Raw genomic sequence first — 21857 nt, 5'->3', positions numbered from 1 at the left:
CTGCCAGCTCTAACAGGTTAGAGAGATAGTTCCAAAATGGTGCCCACTGACACTAAACTTATCATTATCAGGGTAGGAAGAGGTCACATATATAGTGGCCATCAATGTCTCTGTCTCTGGATAAAGTCTCAACATTTTCCTGTCTCTCTGTCAGGTGCTTTAAGATTAGTAAATTGGTTTCCTTCATTTATGATCTAGGCACTTTTCAAATTACTGTTTTTGTGTTGGGTCCCAGGGCAAGTGAATCTGTGCATGAGTCCATAAGAGTGGGTTCTCTAGTCTCTTGAGTTTTATAGTTATCCTGGATGTACTCTTCATTGGCTTTTAAAGCCTGGCATTTAGGGGACTTGTATCTCTCATGCAGGGTCTAAAGGTTAGAAGCCTGATGTGGAGCACAGGCCCCCCCACTTCTTAGGAAAAGTTATATACTTTTTGAGGTCCCTCCTGATTATGGGTCACAGCACTTATGGTGAAGTCTTTTTTGGCAAGGCAGCGTCTTTGCCTCTTGTACCCATTTCAGTGCTGTATTTCTTGTCCTTTGTTGTGGAGGCTCCATGCATCCAATTTTTTGGTCTTTTTCAGAGGAAATTATAATTGTGTATTTGTTGGATCCATAGGACGGAGTAAGTTTACATCTTTTTATGCCACCATCTTGAACCCAACTGCACTCTCTCTTATTTTTGTTCCCAGCCATAGCTGGCTTTCTTATAAACTCAGAAGGCTTAGATAGCTGCTGTGCAAGGTTTCTGTAAGGGAAAATGTCTTTTCTGATGGATTATGCCCTGATCATGGCACTCTGGCAGATATTTCTTCCTGGGAATGGAGCAAAGCATTTTCTATTTCATAAATTAAGATAAATCATTCCCTCACCATTTGTCTATAGCTGTATCAGACCGTGCCAAACAGCTTTATTGTTTGAATTGTTAGATTTCCAAGCTTACACAAAATCCAAGTTTTATTAATAGCACATAATTACCACATGGTTCAATTTTCTATAAACACAGAAATTCAGTAATTAGCTTTAGAATTATATTACAATATGAAAGTAGAACCACAATGGCTATAAATGCCATTGTGTGTTACATTTCTAAAAATAAAAAAAATAAAATGTTCATTATCTTGTCAATGATTCAACTCCACACAAAGCCCTCAGTGGAATTGCCCAGTATTCATTCAACTGCTTTGTGTCAGCTCTGGGGACATTAGTAGCAAAGGACATGATATCACTGTGGAGGCCAATAAACAAGGGCCTCATCCTCCAGCCTCACAGAATGGCATTTTTAGCATCTAGATGAGCCATGGCACTTACTATTATATTATTATTGCTTCCTTTCCCCAAATGAAATTAAATCACTGTAGAATATTTTCTTCTTAAGAAGGAAACTCCCTCTACTGCTTGTTAAGACAAATGCATTAGCTCACTTTGACCACTAAGCGGCCATCAGCTACATTCTGGGGAACTTTGAGAAGGGAGCTCTAGGAACAGCTGTCTGTCAAATGGACAGAATGCTTAGCTCCTGACTAGCAAGCAGTTCAGCAGGCCATTTCCTACACCTGAAATCCAGGAATCTACTTTCAGCATCTTTGCATGATCGTGGATTCTTCTTCTTTAGATAAATGGAAATTTTGGTACCTGGCCCAGGGGGTGAGCTGTGATGGTATCTAGATTCAACGGTCTTCCCAAGGAAGCACACTGTTTTCATTTCCATGGAGACACAGTGTGGTATAGGATAAAAAGAGGCCTGGGAGCCTGTGACTGCGGGAAATTCTGCTATCATTCTACTGTAGGATTCGGACTCTCTACCTTCTGTTACCTCAGTTTTCTGAGATTTCTGAAATCTGAATCTTGAAGACAAAAGCTGAATCTGAAAGAGAAAAATCTCAACTTTCACAGTCCCTAAGAGTATTAACTGGAGGAATACTGGCAGCCTATTTAGGGTAACTTCCCACTTACCTTTCAGTGTTCTCAATGTCTGTGGAAACCTGCCAGGAATGTTGCTGAATATCTACAGGGGATGATGAGGAGTCCTCTAGAGCAGGTGTTTCGGTACTCTCCTCAATTTTGCAATCCAAACTCTTGGTTCCCCCACCAGGCTCCTTTCCTGAGTTGGGGGCGGTGAGAGGGGGTGTTGGTAAAGAGAAAAGGACAAGAAATCATAAATTCAAGTTCTATAGCCAAGATATCATTGCAAGGATTGTCCGTGCTTTGAGTTATAGGCTCCATTAACCCTAATAAATTTCTGACTATTAGATACAATATTAATTCAGTTGTTTCTGAATAACATGAATATAGATATCTCTATCTCTAGCTATACAAATATGTGTGTGTGTGTGTGTGTGTGTGTAGCATGTTTTGCAACATTCTGGGAAAGATAGTTGGAGGTCAATGGAACCTTAAGATCAAGCTAAAAGTAAGGGCTTAGTCTTTGATGGAGTACTTGGTGCTCTGTTATCCATTCCTAGTGAGGTAGATCAGGTTAGCTTGGGGGGTGGTTCAGCTTGTAAAATCAGGTTGCTTTTTGGTTCTTTGATTCAGAGGCAACTAAGAGGACCAGGAGCAAATGACGACCAGCAGGAAGAAAGGGTGCTCCTGCCATTCTCTCTGACTCTGACACTGGCTATCTTAGATTCATATCCCTTAAACAAATATAAATTTTGGGACCGTGTATGTGGATAGTAGTAGTATCTTGGTATATAGCAAACAGGAGAGATTGTGGACTTGCCTTCCATTTCCTTGGCTTTCCAACCTCCTTCAGTTTATGCTTTTATGAGGAAATAGTTCAGCCTCAAGGTCCAGACTTGCTCTGCTGAGACCATAAAGTGCTATCACCTAAAGTGCCATGTGCTTACTAGGTAGCCATCCACAAGCAATGCACTGCCAGTCCACTAAGACTTGTATTTACCATTACTAATCTCAAGGGAATAGATCAATACTTCCTAGAAACAAAGCTTCAGATTGGTTCAGCAATGAACTCACAAAAAATTAAGTGGGAGAGTAGTCTATGGCCCAGATACCCACTGTTAACATCTGTCATTCTGCCCTGACCGTTTGTCATCTGCAATGGTGTGTCCTCATATCAATGGGAATGGCCTGTGAAGCTGGAGAACTGAGTTTTATCAGTTGTTTATTCACTGACTCATTCATTTATTCACTTACAAATATTTCTCAACTGTCAGCTAAGTATCAGATCTTGGGCTTGGTGCTAGATTGTTTCTTTTACTTTTTTACCCAGTGTTATTTGTAGTACGTTGATGTACCTCTAGACTAGTTGTTAAGAATTTGTTATAGCACAATATCATTGAATATTCATGAGATAGCAGCTATACCAGGTTACCTCTTAGCTCAGTTTCTCTAAACCTGATGTGTGTTTTGCATGGTTAAAAAAAAACAACATAGGGGCACCTGGGTAGCTCAGTCGATTAAGCATCTGCCTTTGGCTCAGGTCATGATCTCAAGGTCTAGGATCGAGCCCCACAATAGCAAGAAGTTTGCTTCTCCCTATCCCTCTCCTCCTCCCCCCTACTCGTGTTCTCCCTCTCTCTGCTCTCAAGTAAATAAATAAAATCTTTTAAAAAAATAAAAAATATATAAACAAGAAATAAAACAAAAACACTTGTGAATAGGATGGTAAAATCTAATAGGAAGAATATCCCTTGGATGCTCGACTGGGGGAGATTAACAAAAATCTCATCCCTAAAAAAATAAAATAAAATAAAATCTCATCCCTGTCACTTCTAACCTATATGGCAGCAACACAAGGAAAAAGAGACAAATAATTAAGTGGTAATTAACTGTGCACCATTCATCAACCTATAGTAGAAATGGACCTCTGACTATTCAGCCAAAGCACAAACACAAGTTTACTGATGAGAACTTTTGGTCCTTTTGTGTGTACTTTATGCACATTGATCCTGGGTGATGGAATTGCTTTTCCAATTTTATGGTATGCTGTTGGGGTGAAATTTAATTACGCACGTAATTTAGCATATTATCATTTCGCAGTCGGAGGGCACTGACCTCCTAAAAGCATTTGCACTGGCTTCCTGGGAGAGTGTACCAAATACAGTCCATCTGCCACCACCCCCCACCTTCCACCCCCGCTGAGCCGGGTCAGCCTTAGGATACAGTTCTGCAGGGGGGCCAAGGTCTGCGAGAGAAGCAGAAGGGGGGCTCCCCAGACAGCCCTCTGCTCCTCAAAACTCTGAAGGATTGGGCCATCTGAAAGCACACATGCTCCCGCGGTACTACTGGGGAGTTGAAGTGCATTCGGGAGCACAGTATGCTCTGGGCAGCAAAGGGGGGAGAAAGAAGATACAGAAACAGACTCCATCCTCTGCCTTTGGGCTTTGCTTGGCTTGGAGCCACCGTAGCCCCTGTCCTGCGGTCAGAGCTGTCATTCAAATGAGAACAGGGGAGGACACAAGGGAGCGTGATGCTCTTTCTTGGAGTCCTCTCTCTACCTCCCTCATATGTTACACACATACACACACACACACACACACACACACACACACACACTTTTTACACGAAAAGACATAAATAGAATCCAATCCACAATTAGTTTGTTTAAACTTGCTCCCTGCAATAATTCTCCTTAATAAGACAAATATTATAATATCATTCTATAACTTTTTCTAGGTAAAATCACTGTTCCTATATTCCTGAAACACACCTGTGAACTTGTAATGCCAAGGCATAGCCTCCTTTCCCTTATTTTTCAGTGGCTAGTTCTAACTTGGCTCATGTACATGAACCAAAAAAAAAAAAAAAATTAAATAAATAAAAGCCTTGGATGTTGGGCTTGCAGTTTGGTGTTGTCTATCAGTTCACAAAATCTCAGAATCTTGGTCATATTGTATCTTCTCTGGCTGAAACATCTTAAAAGACAGAAGGGATCAGTATGAATTTAAGGGGTTTTCAGTTTCAGAGTATTTGCAGGGTCGAGTTCACCCTGCATGTAGGTAATTACTTTCATGTACGGAGAGCAGTGATTTTATGCAGGGCGTCCCTTCCCAGGACAGTGTCTGGTTATTGCCTTCCTGGGACTTACTTATCTCTTGAAGAAATTATCTTGCTTATGCATTTGTCACCTAAATACATTTTAAATAATATATAAATTTGAGTCTTTTTTTCCCTTGTAACTCTTTCATATCTCTAATGCTATGTGCTCATGGCTCCCGATTTCTTTGCATGCCATCTCTTGGGTTCCACATCTTCAGCTTTTCTGGATTCAGTTTTCATTGTGTTGCAGCATATCTGCAACTAATTATTTCAGGAATATCTGTGGAATGTAGAATTTCTTACTCTTTATGTAACCGAAAATACTTTTTCTTCTTCTCTCTCTCTTTCTCTCTCTGTGCTCATACTTAAATTTTAATTGGCTGGATATAGAACTCTATCTTCAAAGTAAGTTTCTTTCAGAACTTGGGAGATACTATGTCCTTATCTTAGTACCCATATCCAGAGTGATTTGCATGTAGACTGTTTATGGCTCTGTGAAAAAAATTTATGGTATTATCTTTAAATTTTTGATTTATGAGATGCCTCCTAAGTATGTGTAGGTATAGCTTCCCTTTGTGTTAATCTTTTCTGGCATTTGACTGGCATCTACAATCTATTATTTCCCCTTCATTATTTTGAGAATTTGCAAACCTTCTGCAAACCTGCAATAATACAATGCATACCCAGGTATTTGGGTTTTACCAACTGTTAACATTTAGCTATATTTTCTTTTCTTTCTCTCTCTGTAGCTCTCTATATGTATGTGTATGTATATAAATTTCATATATAGAGATTAAATGGATTATATGTAATTTTTATATAAAACTATATATATAAATATAATTTTTATGACCCATTTAAGAGTAAGTTGCAGACATTAATGGCACTTTATTCTAAATACTTCAGCATATATCTCCTAAAGAACAAGTATGTTTTCCTACATAACCTCAGAACAATAATCACACCAAAAAAATATTTAACTTGGATTAAGTATGAGTCAACTTGATATAATACCATCATTTATTTGATACAATACTATTATTGAATATATAGTCTATATTCACATTTCCCTAGTTGTTCCAACCATGTTTTTTTTTTTTTTCTAGCTTTTTCTTAAATCAAAGGCTCCAGTTAAAGATTGTGCACTGCATTTGGCCATCCTTTTTCTTTATTCTCCTTTTATCTAGAAGAGCACCCTTGCCTTTTTGTCTTTTATGTTATTAATATTTCTGAATGAAGAGTTCAGGCTAGTTGTTTTATAGTCTTTCAGTTTGGATTTGTCTTCTTGTATCCGCACGTCTAGGTTCAGAGTAAACCTTTTTTGGCAAGCATATTCTAGAAGGGATATTGATTCCTTCTTAGCATAGGGCATAAGAAAGCACATGAGTCACTTTGTCCCATTATTGTTAGTTTAGTATTACTGATTGCTTGCTTTCTGCCCAAAGCTTTCATTCCAATGGGAGAAAGGGATCTGCTATTACAGATGTACGCTTCTCCTTTCATAATCACTAAGTACTCTGTGGAGTGATTCACTGAGATATTATGGCATTTTCAATTTAAGTATTTCTTTCTTTTAGGTTTGGGAGAAGTTTTTCTATTTTTCTTGATTATCTACTTCTCTTTCTTTCAGAATTCCTATTTCTTATTGGAGTCTGTGGAACCGTCCTATATGTTTCTCCACTTACCCCACATTTATTTTGGGGGTGGAATTCTGGGAGAATGCTTTGACTTGATCTTATAGTTCACTCTTTTAGGGTCTCAGTATATTCATTATAATACTTGTTGAGAACTGTGAAGGGTCCGAGATTTTACTCTACCTGTGAGTTAGCCTGCTACAGTTTCATGGATCCTGGAAGAAGACTTGAGACTTCTAAGTCAGAGACAAAACCGGTTAATTACTCACAGAATAGCAGTGGCCAGACTATAAGCATTTATGGTGGTTTCTTGAGTCCTAAGTCCCACAGGGAGACACCGAAAGGGCCACATCACTGCCTGTACAACAAGGGGCTGTGTGACACCAGAGGAACCTGGAGCTCAGGGATCCTGACTTTTCTAAGAATGTCTGCCTTTGCCCCCGAGGGAAACATTTTCATTATACTGAATAGTCAGTATGCCCTGCTCTGGAGAGAGACTCTCTTTTCCAAGGCATTCACTAAGTAAATATTCTTGAAAAGACAGTATAAAACAAAGGGCAGTCATCACTGTGCAGGATGTACAGAAATGCAAGAGACTGGTGGGACATCTCCCAACACCAGTGAACCCCTCTATTTAGTTTTTATTTGATTGATGACATTTTTACCCCCAACAAATTAGGTAATTATCTTGATTAAATTAAAATCTTAATTATTCATGAGAAACAGGGACAGGCAGAGGGAGAAGCAGGCTCCGTGCAGGGAGCCTGACATGGGACTCAGTCCTGGGTCTCCAGGATCACTCCCTGGGCTGAAGGCGGCGCCAAACGGCTGAGCCACCCCAGCTGCCCTGTTTCCTTTTTGCTACAGACTATTATTGTTTTATGGGTTTGATAGAATCCTAAATTTCTCTGAGAATATCAACCACATATATTTCAAATTCTTCATCTGTTTCCACTTTAAATTTGTTCTTCAAATATTAGCTGTTTGTTGCGTTTGGCATCCCTTTTTGGGGTGTTGCCTTTTTTCTTTTTTAATTTGTCATCCCTGGATGTCTATCTAGATTCATCTATGAGGATCTCTGTTTGCTTCTCATTCTGATTACAGTGTCCTCCTTCTGATTATTGTGGAGAAGGGACAGGATGTGTGGTGGCAAAATGTGTGTTTCAAAGCTTGTCTTCTGGGTGCTACTCATCTTCAGTGACAAGTTACCTAGGCTGTTTTTTGGGGCCCCATGTCTATTCAGAGTTTCATATTTAAAACTCCTACTACACTGAGCTATACTGAGCAGTTTAGCCTGACAAAAACACTGGAGTAATGTGCTCATTTTCTTTTTCTTCTACGGCTGTCTTTATGGAGGCGCAGTTATTTCACACCCTGCTCTGCTTAGCTGCCCCGTCCTGACAATCACACCAGATGTCCTCCTGGGGTGAGCAGTGATGTTCTCTGTTGCTCAGTGTGGGGCAGCCCAGCTTTTTCTGAATGCAATTTCCAACATTAATTTCCCTGACAACAGCTCTAGAAATCCTTCCTGTGATTTGCATTTGTTGATTCCAACTTCAATGTATTTCTGGAATTGATTTTATTTTTGCAGTAATTTTCTCCTGCTTGAATTTCTTTTGTTTCTTTTCGAGTGTCTTATCAGCTATGGTTTCTTCTCTTCATTTATATCCACCAATCCAATCCCAATAGCTTTGTGGCTTTGAGAAATTCTTCGAGATTTCTGGTTTGTTGAAGGCGTCCTTCCTTGTTTGTGGGGGGCATAGAAGACTGCGCTGACCCCTTTCTTCTTTTCCTTTTATAATTAGGAGGGGCCACGTGACAGAGCTATTGCCAATGGATTGCAAGTAGGAGTGATGTATGCCTCTTCCAAATTGGCTCCTAAAAATCCTCCCATGTGATTCCCTTTGCTTTCTTTTCTCATCCTATTGAATGGATGCGGATAATGGAAAGAGCAACACTGCTCACCCACCCCAGCTCTGGCATTGTATGATGTGGATAAATAATGAACTCTTATGGTTCAATCCATCAAGGTTTGGTGTTGTTTCATGTAACAGATACTCTACCCTGACAAATATAAGAACTAATATGGATTTATTTTTTTCATTATATCTTCTTCTGCTATTTCAATGGATGTTCAGTACCAGGGAAAATATATGTATGAGTTCAGTGTCACATCTCTGCACAAGCTTTTCCACCAATTACACTCCTTCTCTTTTGGTGACAGATGCAGAATGAAAGCAGTTGATTCATTCGTTCAGTAGTTATTAATCGAAACTTTGCGCTAGGCACTATACTAAATTCTGAGGATACAGAGGTGAACACACTTAAGGAGATCAAATCTGAGAGGACAACAGACAAGAAACCAGGAAACTACCCCTCAATGTAAAAGGTGCTAAAATCTGTGCCGTGAAAATGCTTCGTGGACGTATGGGGTGTGTATCAACCCAGCCTTGGAGGGCCAGGAAAAGTTTCCTGTAGTAAATCTCATCTCAGTTATGACCCAGATGACCCAGATGAAAGGGATGGATGTGAGATGGGTAATATGTTCCACAGAAAAGGAGCAACTGAAAAGAATGTGCAAGTTTAGGTACCTATAAGTAGTTCAAGATGCCTGGAGAGTAGAAGGGCAAGGTGTGGGGGGGCAAGTGAGGTGGGGGTTGCTGGTGAAAGATGAGGCTGGAAAAATTAGGGTCAGCTCATAGACCTTCTTCTGAGCTACATTAACAAGTCAGTGGAGGAGTGCTCCACAAACCTGGACAGTGGCCAATCTGAGTTCTTTATCCCTAGCTTCCCCGCTTTGACCAGGTGTCCTTGGAATGGAGTACCAGTTCTCTACCATCAGGTGGGCCTTCTGCCCTGCTCTCAGGAAAGAGATCAACCAACCTGCAAGTGATAACTTCAAGTCAATGTTTTACTTTACCCAAGAGAGTGAATATGCATTTGAAATCATTTCTGATTATGAAATGAAAAACTCTGTCCCCTAAAAAATCAATTTTAGGCCTCAGTGAACAAATATTTGCTCAAGGAAGGGATGGAGGTAGGGAAGAGAGTCCGTAGAGTACCTTGAAATCATACTAAGCTGGTTTCATCACTTTTAAGAACTAGGACATCAAAAAGTTGGCCACTTTCCTCAAGGCCTTGCAAAGCTTTTTGCCTTCAGCTCCTTTGGGATTTCCATGTATTTTTAGCTTGTTTATGGATAATATAATAGGCATGTTTGAGGAAAAGTTAAGGGAAACCAACCATGAAGCACATACCAGTTCGCAAAGCTGGTTATTCTTATATTCGTGAGAAATGGCCAGTTGTTTGGGAGAAATAAAAACACATCTGATGCGGGGTGAGGGGGGTGGGCAGCCTCAAGAGTTCCACAGAGCACCCACCACCTCAGAAGTCCTAGGCACTGACCCTGGCAGATGGAGCCGGGGTCCTCTATTTACAGAGGAAGGTTCTTTATCACACTCTACTTTGACTTTCCTTCTCCCGATTTCTTGTTTCTCCCACCCTTTTTCTTCTCTATCCACATTTTCCTCTATTCCTTTTCCCTTTCTCCCTTCCTTTCTTTCTTGCTTTCCTGCCCATCATCAGTCTACCAGTGGCACTGCTATAGACAGTGTCTCTTTGGAGGGCCTGAATTTGGCCTCTGGTGTCTAGCAATGTCAATTTTATCCATTTGCGTAAATTTCCCTAGGAATCAAAACTAGACAAACCAATCTTCTCTGAGCTAATATTATACTACTGCACTATCATTTCCTTGATAATAGGGGCAAATTTCCTATGTTCTTTGTATTCTTGACACGTTATCTGCTACCCCAGGGAAGGCTTTTACAACAGCATCATTCGGACTGTGAACAAGATGAACACAGTTTACATGAGATGCATGTATGGAACCTTATCTAGATAGTTCTTCTCCCTGGTAAGCATTTCTATAACTGGTAGATGTGCTGTGGGAAAAAAACAAAAAGAAAAACCTGAGGCATTGGAGGCTGTTTGTGAGGTAATCCACTTTACTATTGTGTTTCTAAAAAGCATGTCATTTACATAGAAATAAATTATGTTAATTCATTTAGTTGCTTACCTGTATTAAAAACAAGTTTCAAAGGTTTTTCTATAATGGGATAGGAAGATATTCAGAGTGCCGAAAAACACATAGTGGAAAATAAAAATGTTATCAACAGAGCTCCATTTTACCCATACACTTGGAAAATAAACATTTTCCAGTTCGGAAGAGTTACAGAACTATCCTCCTTCCCCCTTTGGTGTGTTCCTTGTGATACTGTAGTCCCATCCCTGCCCCCAGAGTGGCTGTCATGTTGGGGGCTCCATGTGTGAGAAAGCAGATGCACAAGGGCCCCCCTGCAGCAAGAGACAAGAGCAGATAAGGAGATGCATTTGGAGGAGGTCTCTATGAGAATTTTGCTGCTCATTTTCTGGCCCCTAAAGTAGGGCAAAACAATGTACAGGGTACACGTACTGTACAATTAATTAATTCCAACTTTCCCATGATGGATATCATGGCTGAATCAGGCTCCCTTTTGACCACACAAATGCTACATTTTATTTTATTTTACTGAATATACTCATTTCTTTGTCATAATTCTTCACCCAAAGTAAAATATTTTATAATCATTAAATGATCTATGGAGTTAAGTCTCCCTTCCATCTTAGAAGTAGCTCTCTAGCTTTGTGTTATTTTGGTACGAAATCAAATACATCATGGATTTTAGCCATTAAATGTGGTAATCTGAAATGTGCACGCTAATCATCAAATAAGTCAAATCTGTAGAAAAATTTCAGCCAGTCACACTATTATTTTTTATTTCTCCATTTGATATGTCCCTTTGCCCTTTTCCAATGTAGCTTAATGGGAAATGGTCTGGTGTGGTGGAATAATCAGAACTTTGCAGGGGGATTAATGTGCTATGACCTTGGATAAGTTGTCTTTTTCAGCTTTGGGGAAAATAATGGTTGAGGATAAAATGAGATAGCGAGTAGAAAGCACCTGGTAGTAAAAAGTACACAGTAAGTAGAAGCTACTGTTACTCCTATCATCCTAGCCCTCGGCTGACATCTACTTTGACAAAGGGTGATTAATATGGTGCCCTATTCACTGTTTGGCATCTGAAGACATGGAGACAGAATGATAGACGGTGTAGATGACCCCAGTTACAGATTCCAGAAGGTGGTTATGTTTATATTCTTCAAACAGCATAAGTTTGTTCTAGTCTTGGATTCCTTTGCATCAGACACCAGTCTTTAGGAGGTTGTTCCCTTCTTGTCATTCAAATCTTGGATTCAATGCTATCTCCTCACAGAGCTTTGACCATCCCTTCTAGGGTGGCCACTCAGTCGCTATCTACTATATAGCCCATTCTATTTTAATTGTGAGATTACTGACATTGCATTTATTAGTATTTGGGATTTTGATAGAACATCTGAATTTTTTCTTTTGTTTCTTTCCTTTTTTTAAAATTTTTTTTTACTATTTCTCTGTACTTCATTATATACTCCACAATAATAACAGGGATCTCTTCAGCCTTGAACATTAGAGTCCCCTAGCACCTAGAGCAGCACCTTAGATACAATAGCTGCTCAATAAATTTTTGTTCAAAGAATGAATGCATGTTTCCCCTCAGAATTTGAATCATCATCTATTTTAAGATTTATTCTGCTTCATTTCTTCTAACCTGCTGTTCTATTTTAGTATCAGCTGCCTCATTACTTTGGAAAATAAAGTCTTTATTTGTGGCTATATTCTATTTCTGTTTTTATGTTGTTTGTTTCTTTTATTGGTGTGGGTCATTTCCTTTACATTTCTTAATAGGATGCTTGAATACTTTGGAGTCTTTACTGCTCAGATTCTATTCTTTGTCTTGAGCGCATCCTGTATTTTGCTGGACAACAGTTCATTAATTTCTCATTATAGCATCTCGAGCTCTCAGCTTCCACTAGATTTTGAATTAAGATTTTTCAACTTTTAACATTTCTCTAATCCCTTCCCTTTGTAATTACATTATACCCTCTGAGGACTTGGGGATGATTTTATTGTAAGCTGGGTCCAAGAGGTGGAGCAGAGTCAGAGAGGGTCACTGACAGAAAGAGGTGAGACAAAAACACAGATGGAAAGCTCAAGTTCACATATGAGGGGGACCTGCCTTGGAATGTTTTAGTGTCTCTGCTCCTTTCAGAATGGCAATGTTAACCAAAACAGGTTGAATGGGAAGAGAATGTGAGAGAGGAAAGCCATGGTCAAAATCGCAGGATCATTCAATTCCCTTAGTAACCTGGCTCCACTTTATCTGCCAACAGAGTGAATGAGACCTGCAATCTCATTTTATTGGGAGGTAGGAAACAGGGACTGATGGTCAATGGTCAATGCAATACATGGGCTCACTTATGGGAAAAGATTTCCTGCCTAACTAAGTGGGAAGAAGAGAGAGCAACTATTCTGTACTATAAACATAGAAATTACACTTTGTCAAGCAGTGGTCCAATCTACAACTTTAAGTGTTAGAATATGAAACTACAAAATGACTAAAATTATTCCCATCTGTCATCTTCTTGAAACAAACAAGTCTTTAGAACCACACGCTACATGGTACAACCCAATGCCTTTATTAAATCTGGATTTTACTTCACATTACTGTAATTGATTTTAATTTTGTTGGCCATGAAAAAAGCAAATCATTTTATTGCTGTTTTTCTTCTTCTCCTCCTCCTTCTCCCCCTTCTCCTCCTCCTCCCTCTCCTTCTTTCTGGCAGTAGCATGATTTGTAAATTATAAAAGATTTCCAAGTAGACTGTACCAATGAGACTTAATGAGACAGCAAAAATGCAGAAGCATGGTGCATGGAAAGGGCATGAAGCTCCACTGGAGATACTGTTGAGGACTAAGGATACTTATAATTTGCTTAATTGGGAGAGGAAAACAATCATCAGGACTAAATTCAAGCTCACTGAAGGAGCTTTAAAATGATTTGAGCCTTATTTTTCCCGGAAAGAAACCATACTCTTAGCTCCTGCAGTGACTGTGTCCTTTTTCTCCAAAGGGTAAGGTCATGCCTACTCAATACAATGGTAAAACTAAATGTGATATATGGTACTTGCTGGACTTTGGTGGTAGCCATGAGGTAATGAGAAATGAAACTCAATTAAAAGTACACATAACTGTGAAACATTTTGGCTTCAGTATCTAATCTCAACAAAAAAATTGGCCAGAGACTCTTCTATAGAGCCAAACTTGATGATTCGGGGACATTTCCTTCCTTTTCTCTGATGGAAAAGCAGTAGTGAAAGAGAGGGGAATGGCCAGCCTGTCACACTCATACAGAGTGAGAAGAAATGAGCTAACCTAAAAGTTATCCGAGTACCATTTTTTATCATACATTAGAAGAAACATACCAGAAAGCAATTCTAAGCAAAAAGATATTTGGAGCATCACAGACTAGAGGGGGAGTCACTATTCCTGAGACTCTGAGGACTATTGATTTCCTGAATGAAGGGACTCAGTGACATCTTCTAAACAGGCCACTTCCCTTGCTTGAGGCCACGCCAGAGAGATACCACTGGGTTTGGATACAGAATATGTTATCTGGCATCTTGAATCTTGGTGGACAGATTTGTATATGTCTGGTGGAAGGGGGCTGGTTTCTTGATCCATGTAGAGGCTGCTGCCTCTACCACCTTGAAGTCTAGAAACACCTACACTTCAGGTTCCACTCTGTTGCTCATTTAAAGGCTTTACTGGGTGTCTGGGTGGCTCAGTGGGTTAAGTGTCTGCCTTTGGCTCAGGTCATGATCTCAAGGTCCCGGGATGGAGCCTTGCGTCATGTTTCCTGCTCCCTCTCCCTTCGCTCCTCCTCCCCACTTATGCTCAATTTCTCTCAAATGAATAAATAAAATCTTTAAAAATAAATAAAAAAATAAATAAAGGCTTTACATATTTTTCCTTAATCACTCGTCCTGACTCCATTTCTTAGTCACATTGGCAGAGCCTTCTTCCTCACCCCTTCCTCATTTCTTGTTCTCATGCAGTAAGACTGCTTAGGCTTGCTGATTCCCCTATGTCTGCTGTCAGGAGTAGGGACTGTATGTTTCCAGGACAAGGTGCACGCTACATCTCTTAATTTGTCCAATTCTTTTTTTTTTTTTAAGATTTTATTTATTTATTCATGAGAGACACACACACACACAGAGGCAGAGACACAGGCAGAGGGAGAAGCAGGCTCTGTGCAGGGAGCCCGATGCGGGACTCAATCCCAGGACTCCAGGATCACGCCCTGGGCAGAAAGCAGGCGCTAAACTGCTGAGCCATCCAGGGATCCCAATTTGTACAATTCTTAAAGTACTCTTGTGCTGTGGTCTGTGGATACATTTCCTCTTTTTTTTTTTTTTAAGATTTTATTTTTAAGTAATCTCTACATCCAAAGTGGGGCTCAGACTTATAACCCTGAGATCTCGACATGCATGCTCTACTGCCTGAGCCAGCCAGGCTCCCCTTGACATGTTTCTTCCAGTCATTTCTGGCAGTCAATGGTCATTGGAGTCAAGTATTTCTATTCTTTTCAGCCAGGGCCTTCCAGATTGTTAGAAGTAGATGTCATATACTTATCGGGTATTACCTGGAGTCTTCTGAGCACAGGTTATTCTACAGTTTCCAATGATACCAAAGAAAGAAAAAACAAAAACTAGTGACATCAGCTGACATTTTCTATGCCAACCAAATGGTGGGACTATAAGCTAGTGAACAGTACAAACAAGCCAAATGTTGAAAACAGTAATTACAGGGTTAATCTCTTTGGTGTAATGAGGAAATTAATGGAGAGAATAAAGAAATGGAGAAGTACAATACAAAACTGAGACCAGGAAAATTTAAAATGATTTCTTTAATGGAAACATCCCTCTCCCAAGAGCTAGTATTTTCTTGGTATCCCAGAAATTTTCAGGGTGTTTGTTAAGTGTGTATCCTTTCTTCCTTTCCTTTCCTTTCCTTTCCTTTCCTTTCCTTTCCTTTCCTTTCCTTTCCTTTCCTTTCCTTTCCTTTCCTTTCCTTTCCTTTCCTTTCCTTTCCTTTCTTTTTTCTTTCTTTTTTTAAAGATTTTTCATTTATTTATTCATGAGAGAAACACACAGAGAGAGGCAGAGACACAGGCAGAAGCAGAAGCAGGCTCCCTGCAGGGAGCCTGATACAGGACTGGATCCTGGGTCTCCAGGATCACGCCTTGGGCTGAAGGTGGTGCTAAACCGCTGAGCCACCCGGGCTGCCCAAGTGTGTATTTTCATACATGTTTTCTAGTGCCTTGTTTTCTCTGGTTTAATGACATTTTCCTTGGGGCCTACTTTTAGTGACTTATTTCCATTTTCAATGTCGTTTTTTAACTTTAAGTAAGACTATTTTCTTTACATCTAGTTTGAAGATGTCTCTCTAGGGTAGCCCAGGTGGCTCAGCGGCTGAGCATCTGCCTTCAGCCCAGGGCGTGATCTTGGGGACCCATGATCGAGTCCCATGTCGGGCTCCCTGCATGGGGCCTGCTTCTCCCTCTGCATATGTCTCTGCCTCTCTCTCTCTCTCTCTCTCTCTGTGTCTCTCATGAATAAATAAATAAAATCTTAAAAAAAAAAAAAAGCTGTCTCTCTAATAAAAAAAAATGTCCTCATTGCCTTATCTCTATGGGTACTCAGAGGTAACAATTCATAAAACACTCAGCTCTTGGACGGGTTTTCTGGAAACACAGGAGGAGGCTTGTCAGGGTAGATGGTATATACACATTTGAAAAGAGTAGAGTATGGTTTGCTGATGATAAATGGTGATTAGAGAAGGTTACAAATATATTCAGTTGAAGAAATGTCTCCATGAATTGTTCTTTGAATTTTTGTCAAGCAGCAAAAAAGTAAATTGAGAGGAGTTTCTGATTCAGTAGGTCTAGGGGTGGGGCCCAAGAATTTGCATTTCTAACAAGGGGTGCTGGTACTGCCTGTCCAGAGGTTACACTTTGAGAACCACAGCTTGATTTCAACGGTCATATCAAGGGCTGGCGGAGAAAGCGTGAGTGGTCACACACAGCTCTTGGTCCTCAGAAGTACTTACTACTTTTGCATTTGCTTTTTATGAGTGACCTTGGGTGATAAGGAGGAAAGCAGAGAACAAAGTGGAAAACATATACTTAGGTGACTAGAGAGGAGTTGAAAGTTTTAATTTGTATTCCTATGGTGGGGTGATTTCCTTTAGTTTCTAAGGGTAGAGCAACAGCCCTCAATCTTCACTGTGTTTCAGAATCACCCGGATTGCCCCCAGAAATTCTGATTCAGTGGGTCCTGGGCACAGTCCATGAGCCTGCATGTTTATTCAGCATCCTGGATAATCCTGAAGCGGATTTTCTAAGAATTTGCACTTTAAGTAATACTGATTTTAGAAGAATAAAATAGATGTCCAAGGGGAGTCTTAATCCTACATGTGGGAGAAATCAAAGATATTACCAGGCAGATTCTTTCCAGCATTGTACATAGAAGACAAGGTGCTAGGGCAGAGAGCCGAGGGGTATTACTTTTAAAAGAAGAGGTAGGGAAGGAAGCGGATCAGAGACTAACAATGAAGACAGGAGCCAGTGAAGACCAGATGAGCTGATCAGTTAAGAGGTGATGTGGTTTTTACTTGTGTGCTCAAGACCAAATACAATAAGGAAAAAATCTGGATGACAGAATCCTTTTTACTTTTTTTTGGGGGGGGGTTGATTTATTTATTTATTTTAGAGAGAGTGCATGAGTCAGGGTGGGGGACAGATGGACGTGGAGGGGGGGCAAGCAGCAGGCTCTGTGCTGAGTGGAGCTCCTTGAGGGGCTTGATCCCACCACCCTGAGCTCATGACCCCGAGGTCACTACCTGAGCTGAAATCAAGAGTGGGAAGCTCAACCGAGTGAGTCTCTACCGTCTCTACTGCTTACTTCTCAACGGCAAGCTAGCAGAGAAGAGTCTTTCTTGCAAAAGCCAATTGTGCAAAGACAGAGTAGGAGTGGATGGCAGGAGACCAGGCGAAACACAGAGGAGTTAGAGCGAGAGTGGAGGTGGAGGACCCTGGGTGTTAAGGACGTGCCATCAACCTGGGAGATTCCAGTGGCAACAGGGCCATGAGATGAAACATTCTAAGAGCAGCCAAGACAGACTGCAGGAAAAAACTATTTTGTTCTGTTCAATCATGATTAAAAAGAGTGAGAATAACTCTGTATGTGAGTTTATGTGAGAATGCACGTGTGTTTGTGTGTGTGTGTGTGTAAGAGAGAGAGAGAGAGACTGAGCAGACAGGATAAGTGAAGACATCGGGCCAGGGACACCTTGCTTGAATGGCATCGGTGTACATTGAGTATTCAATTTTCTCGGTCAGGCATCAGGAGTGTCTAGGAGCTAATCTCTCCAAACATGTTCATTTGTATTAATAGCAGAAGTAAAGAAGGAAGCTGTTGAGAGGTCTGCCTTTAGAAGGAGAAGGAAAAAAATACTCAACGTTTCAAGAAAATGTTCTCTCTCTGGAGCAGTGTAGCATAATCCTATTTTTAGTTCTGCCTTGGACATATACCCGTGTGTACACAAGATTCGATTTTTACAAGTGCTTTGTCATGCTGCTTAGATCCCCCGATTCCATGCCCATGTGATTTCAAATCTGTACTTGGACTGCTTCTTCCCTTGCAAGGTCCTGCTGTTTCCTTCCCTGCTTGAACTTTATCTTCACAACCTAGCTTAAGCCCCACCCTTTCTATAAGATTTTCCCTGAATATTCGAGGGGTTACTGTTTCTGGACTTAAAATCACAGGCAAGGATTACTTTTTACACATCATCCTAGTCTTTTGAGCTCACGCATCAAGTGTTTGCATTCAGATTTCCAATAAATTATTGCGCAATGAATGAGTAAAGAAAATATAGCTTGAATCCTCCACTAACAGAAATGTCTGGTTTCCTCCCCAGCATCTGTTCCATGCCATCTGTCCCATCATGTAACAGGCACTGGTTGGGTAGAGTGGACTCCTCTTCTAGCTCCAGGAATGGGCCTTGATTAGCTAAATCAATCAATATAATTGATTTGGCTAGAGTGATTGGTTCGAGTATAGACCCATGATCCAACCTGGTCCAATCAGAATGAAGCTCAGGACATTCTCTAGTCTCTAGTGGGGAGAAATTCTCTTTATGGATCTTTTAGTATGTAGATGTGATGACTGGAACTGTTGGGATCAGTTTGCTAACGTGGGGGTAAGCAGTGTGAGGGTAAAGGCAAACACCCAGGAGAAGGTGGGCTAACATTCAGAATGTGATTCAAAAGTCTCATCAAACCACACAACCGTCACCGCCACCTCTGGACATTTCAGCCGTTTTAGCCAATGTATTTCTTTATGGTTTAAGTCAAGGAATGAGTTTTTCCTGTTACTCATATGCCTCCCTATTGTTGGTTGAGTTCCCCCTATTTTTAAATCTTTGAGACATAATATGTAATTTGTCTTCTTGCAGCCAAATTCATTTAGGGAAATAGCAGCAGTCTTGGATGGCATTTACCCCTAGTAAGATTGTTGTATATTTTTGCTCTCCCTGCTGATTGTAACCAAAGTCATGTTCACAAGTGGGAAAATAATACATTTGAGAACAGTTTCTACCAGAGTTTCTGTTCAAGATGATCAGTGTTCTTAGGCGCTCGGTACTGGTGTAGACTTCTTTTGTTAATTTGCATCAAATGTTTCCTGAGCATTTACATCCATCCTAATTGTGTGCACATAGGGTGCTTATAGGCCAACGGAAAAGGTAAGCCTTTGTTTAACATCCCTTGGTGTCTACGATGGTACACTAAAGGCAGATACCTTTTCGGTGAAACTGAAGAGACCCCAGCAGACATATGGATTTGAGCATTTCTGTTGTGTACATTTCTAAGCAGCACTGCAGCTGGATATAAAGCCGACAGATTTCTGGATGGATCTCACCATCTTCCGGGCTGTAACAGAATGAAGGAGAAAAGCCGTGAGCATTTCTCAAGATTTCCCTCCTCAGCCATTTATCTCAGCTCCAAGGGGGGAAAATGCTTGATAAAGATTCCTTTAAGCCTTGACTCTAAAATATAGGACTTCCTGCTTTCATAGCAATGACCAATGTCATAGTTCTTACATAAGCGTCTTTCTGACTAACAGCTCTTAATTTTTTTCCCCCTTCAGCAGCAGATTTCTGCTGGGAGCTTAAAATCATAAATGTTTTAAGGAACTGAGTGTATCAGACATCTTCCATTTAACCACTGAAACAAATTTTCAAAATATATTTAAATCATAAGACTCTCCTAGTCTGCAAGAAGAGATGAAAAACTCTTATTTTTAGAGAAACTAACGAAGAGCTTTTCAATTACCAATTATGAGAGCTTTTTAATATTAAGGCCTTGGAATAATATGATTAGAGAGCCAAGATCTCAATTATTTTGATCATGGTCTTTTGTCTCAGTCTGAAGGATATTCCTTTATTGTTTGCTATGGTTAATTTATAAAAGGCCAACTGATTTTCATGGAAACATAAAAATTTTATGAAAAAGAAGAGTAAAACAATTCTAATAATTACGCTTAACAATCTAAAGCTAGACAATTACTGAACTTATGCTCTAAAATTTAAAGTCCTTGAGCCTTTCTCTATTGACCATGATAAAATATATAAATGAGGGGTGCCTTGGTGATTCATCTGCCTTCAGCCCAGGTCATGATCTTGGGGTCCCATGTCGGGCTCCTTGCTCAGTGGGGAGTTTGCTTCTCCCTCTCCCCCCTCCCCCCTTGTGCTCTCTCTGTCTCTCTCAAATAAATAAATAAAATCTTTTGAAAAATGTATAAAGAGGAACATGGTAAAACACCGATCACTTTTTTTTTTTAATTAAGGGACTAGTTGTCCTTACAACTCTTTATATGCCATTAAAATAGCATGTGTTGAACAAGGCAAACAAAATAAAAGGGATAAAATTCAGAGATGCATTAGAAATGGAAGTAGCCTATAAGTGAGCCCTGTCACATGTCCTGCTGTGTTATCTTCACTTCTATCCTCGTTCATTTAGAATGCAATGAAATCTGATTAAATAATGCAGCATTTGGATTTGATTCCTGTATAAAGTGGTCGCTGGCAAAATGTTAGGGGCAATTATCAGAGAAGAATGATGACTTGATTTTTATTTAAGTTCTGGACTCACAGTAAAAAGAATTTGTATTTATGCAGCGCTTCACAATGATAATCAATTTTCATTTTCCATACTTCTTTAGTAGATGAACCAGAGTTTAACTATCTGGCTTATGTAACATGGGAAAATGCACGATTTTTTTTTTTTTTTTTTTTGCCTCAGTACTATCGATGCCTGCAAAGTTATTGTCTTTCCTGTCAGAACAAAGTGCCTCAAAAGAGCTTACATGCAAAATTTGGCTTTCTCTGGGAAATAAAAGACAACACCAGTTTCTCACTTTTGTCTCCTGGGTCCAGCCCCAGGCCAACATTGGAAACAAGGGTATCTTTTGCAAAAATCCCAGAGTTTCTCTCAGAGCTTCCTCCCACAGGTGCCTTCCACCCTCAAGCTGCCCTCCCCCCTCCTGGGGTTCCTCTCCAACCCCTCCACCACGCAGACTCAGTGTCTCATTACTTCATATCCTCTTCAGCCTTTCAAAATGTCTCTGTGTGCTCCATTCCTGGTTCTGCTAGACTCTGGAGGAATAGTGGACATTAATGGTTCATATAATAAAAGGTGACTCTGGTATATTACCTGCCGATACATTGGTTTTGATAGAAAAATTTGAAGATAGTGTCTTATCCCTAAGGCAGGCTAGAGGAAAAATATCCTAAGGCAGGCAGGTCTCTTCTGCGCTGCTATATTATCCCAAAATAGCTGCCTCTTTTCACCTGTGTATAACATTGGCTCTGGTGGCACATATGCACATTAAAAACAAAAAAAAGGGACCTATGATAAACCTGGGGTACGTATTGCACATTTGATGTGTGGGACAATTAGTCACTGTCATATCATTTCAAGCCATGGAGTTTTATTATTTTCAGAAGCATATGATATGTGCCTAGTAGTTCCAAAAATATGCAAACTCACATATAGGTGACATTTTATGTAATTTAAACAAATTATTACCTTATTAACATAAGAACCAGCATATTTTATTATCTTACAGCTAGACAGTGAGTGATAAAGCAGTGTATTTAGGGCCCCTGAAAAAGGCAAGTCAGGACA

General features: G+C 40.1%; 1 protein-coding gene across 3 annotated transcripts in view; it reads right to left on the bottom strand.

Annotated features, from left to right (window-relative positions):
* The window catches only part of RGS7BP (regulator of G protein signaling 7 binding protein), a 102819-nt gene that overhangs the window by 23189 nt on the left and 57773 nt on the right, over window positions 1–21857 (bottom strand). For all 3 annotated transcript variants that reach the window (XM_038530710.1, XM_038530708.1, XM_038530709.1), the window contains exons 3-4: window positions 19471–19601; window positions 1955–2102 (exon numbers count right to left, since the gene is read on the bottom strand). In XM_038530710.1, coding sequence (XP_038386638.1) covers window positions 1955–2102; window positions 19471–19601 — 279 coding nt within the window. The remainder of the gene's footprint in view (window positions 1–1954; window positions 2103–19470; window positions 19602–21857) is intronic.

The sequence above is a fragment of the Canis lupus genome, chromosome 2 (assembly GCF_011100685.1).
Source record: "Canis lupus familiaris isolate Mischka breed German Shepherd chromosome 2, alternate assembly UU_Cfam_GSD_1.0, whole genome shotgun sequence".
Taxonomy (NCBI): domain Eukaryota; kingdom Metazoa; phylum Chordata; class Mammalia; order Carnivora; family Canidae; genus Canis; species Canis lupus.
This window is presented reverse-complemented; position numbering and strand designations above follow the sequence as displayed.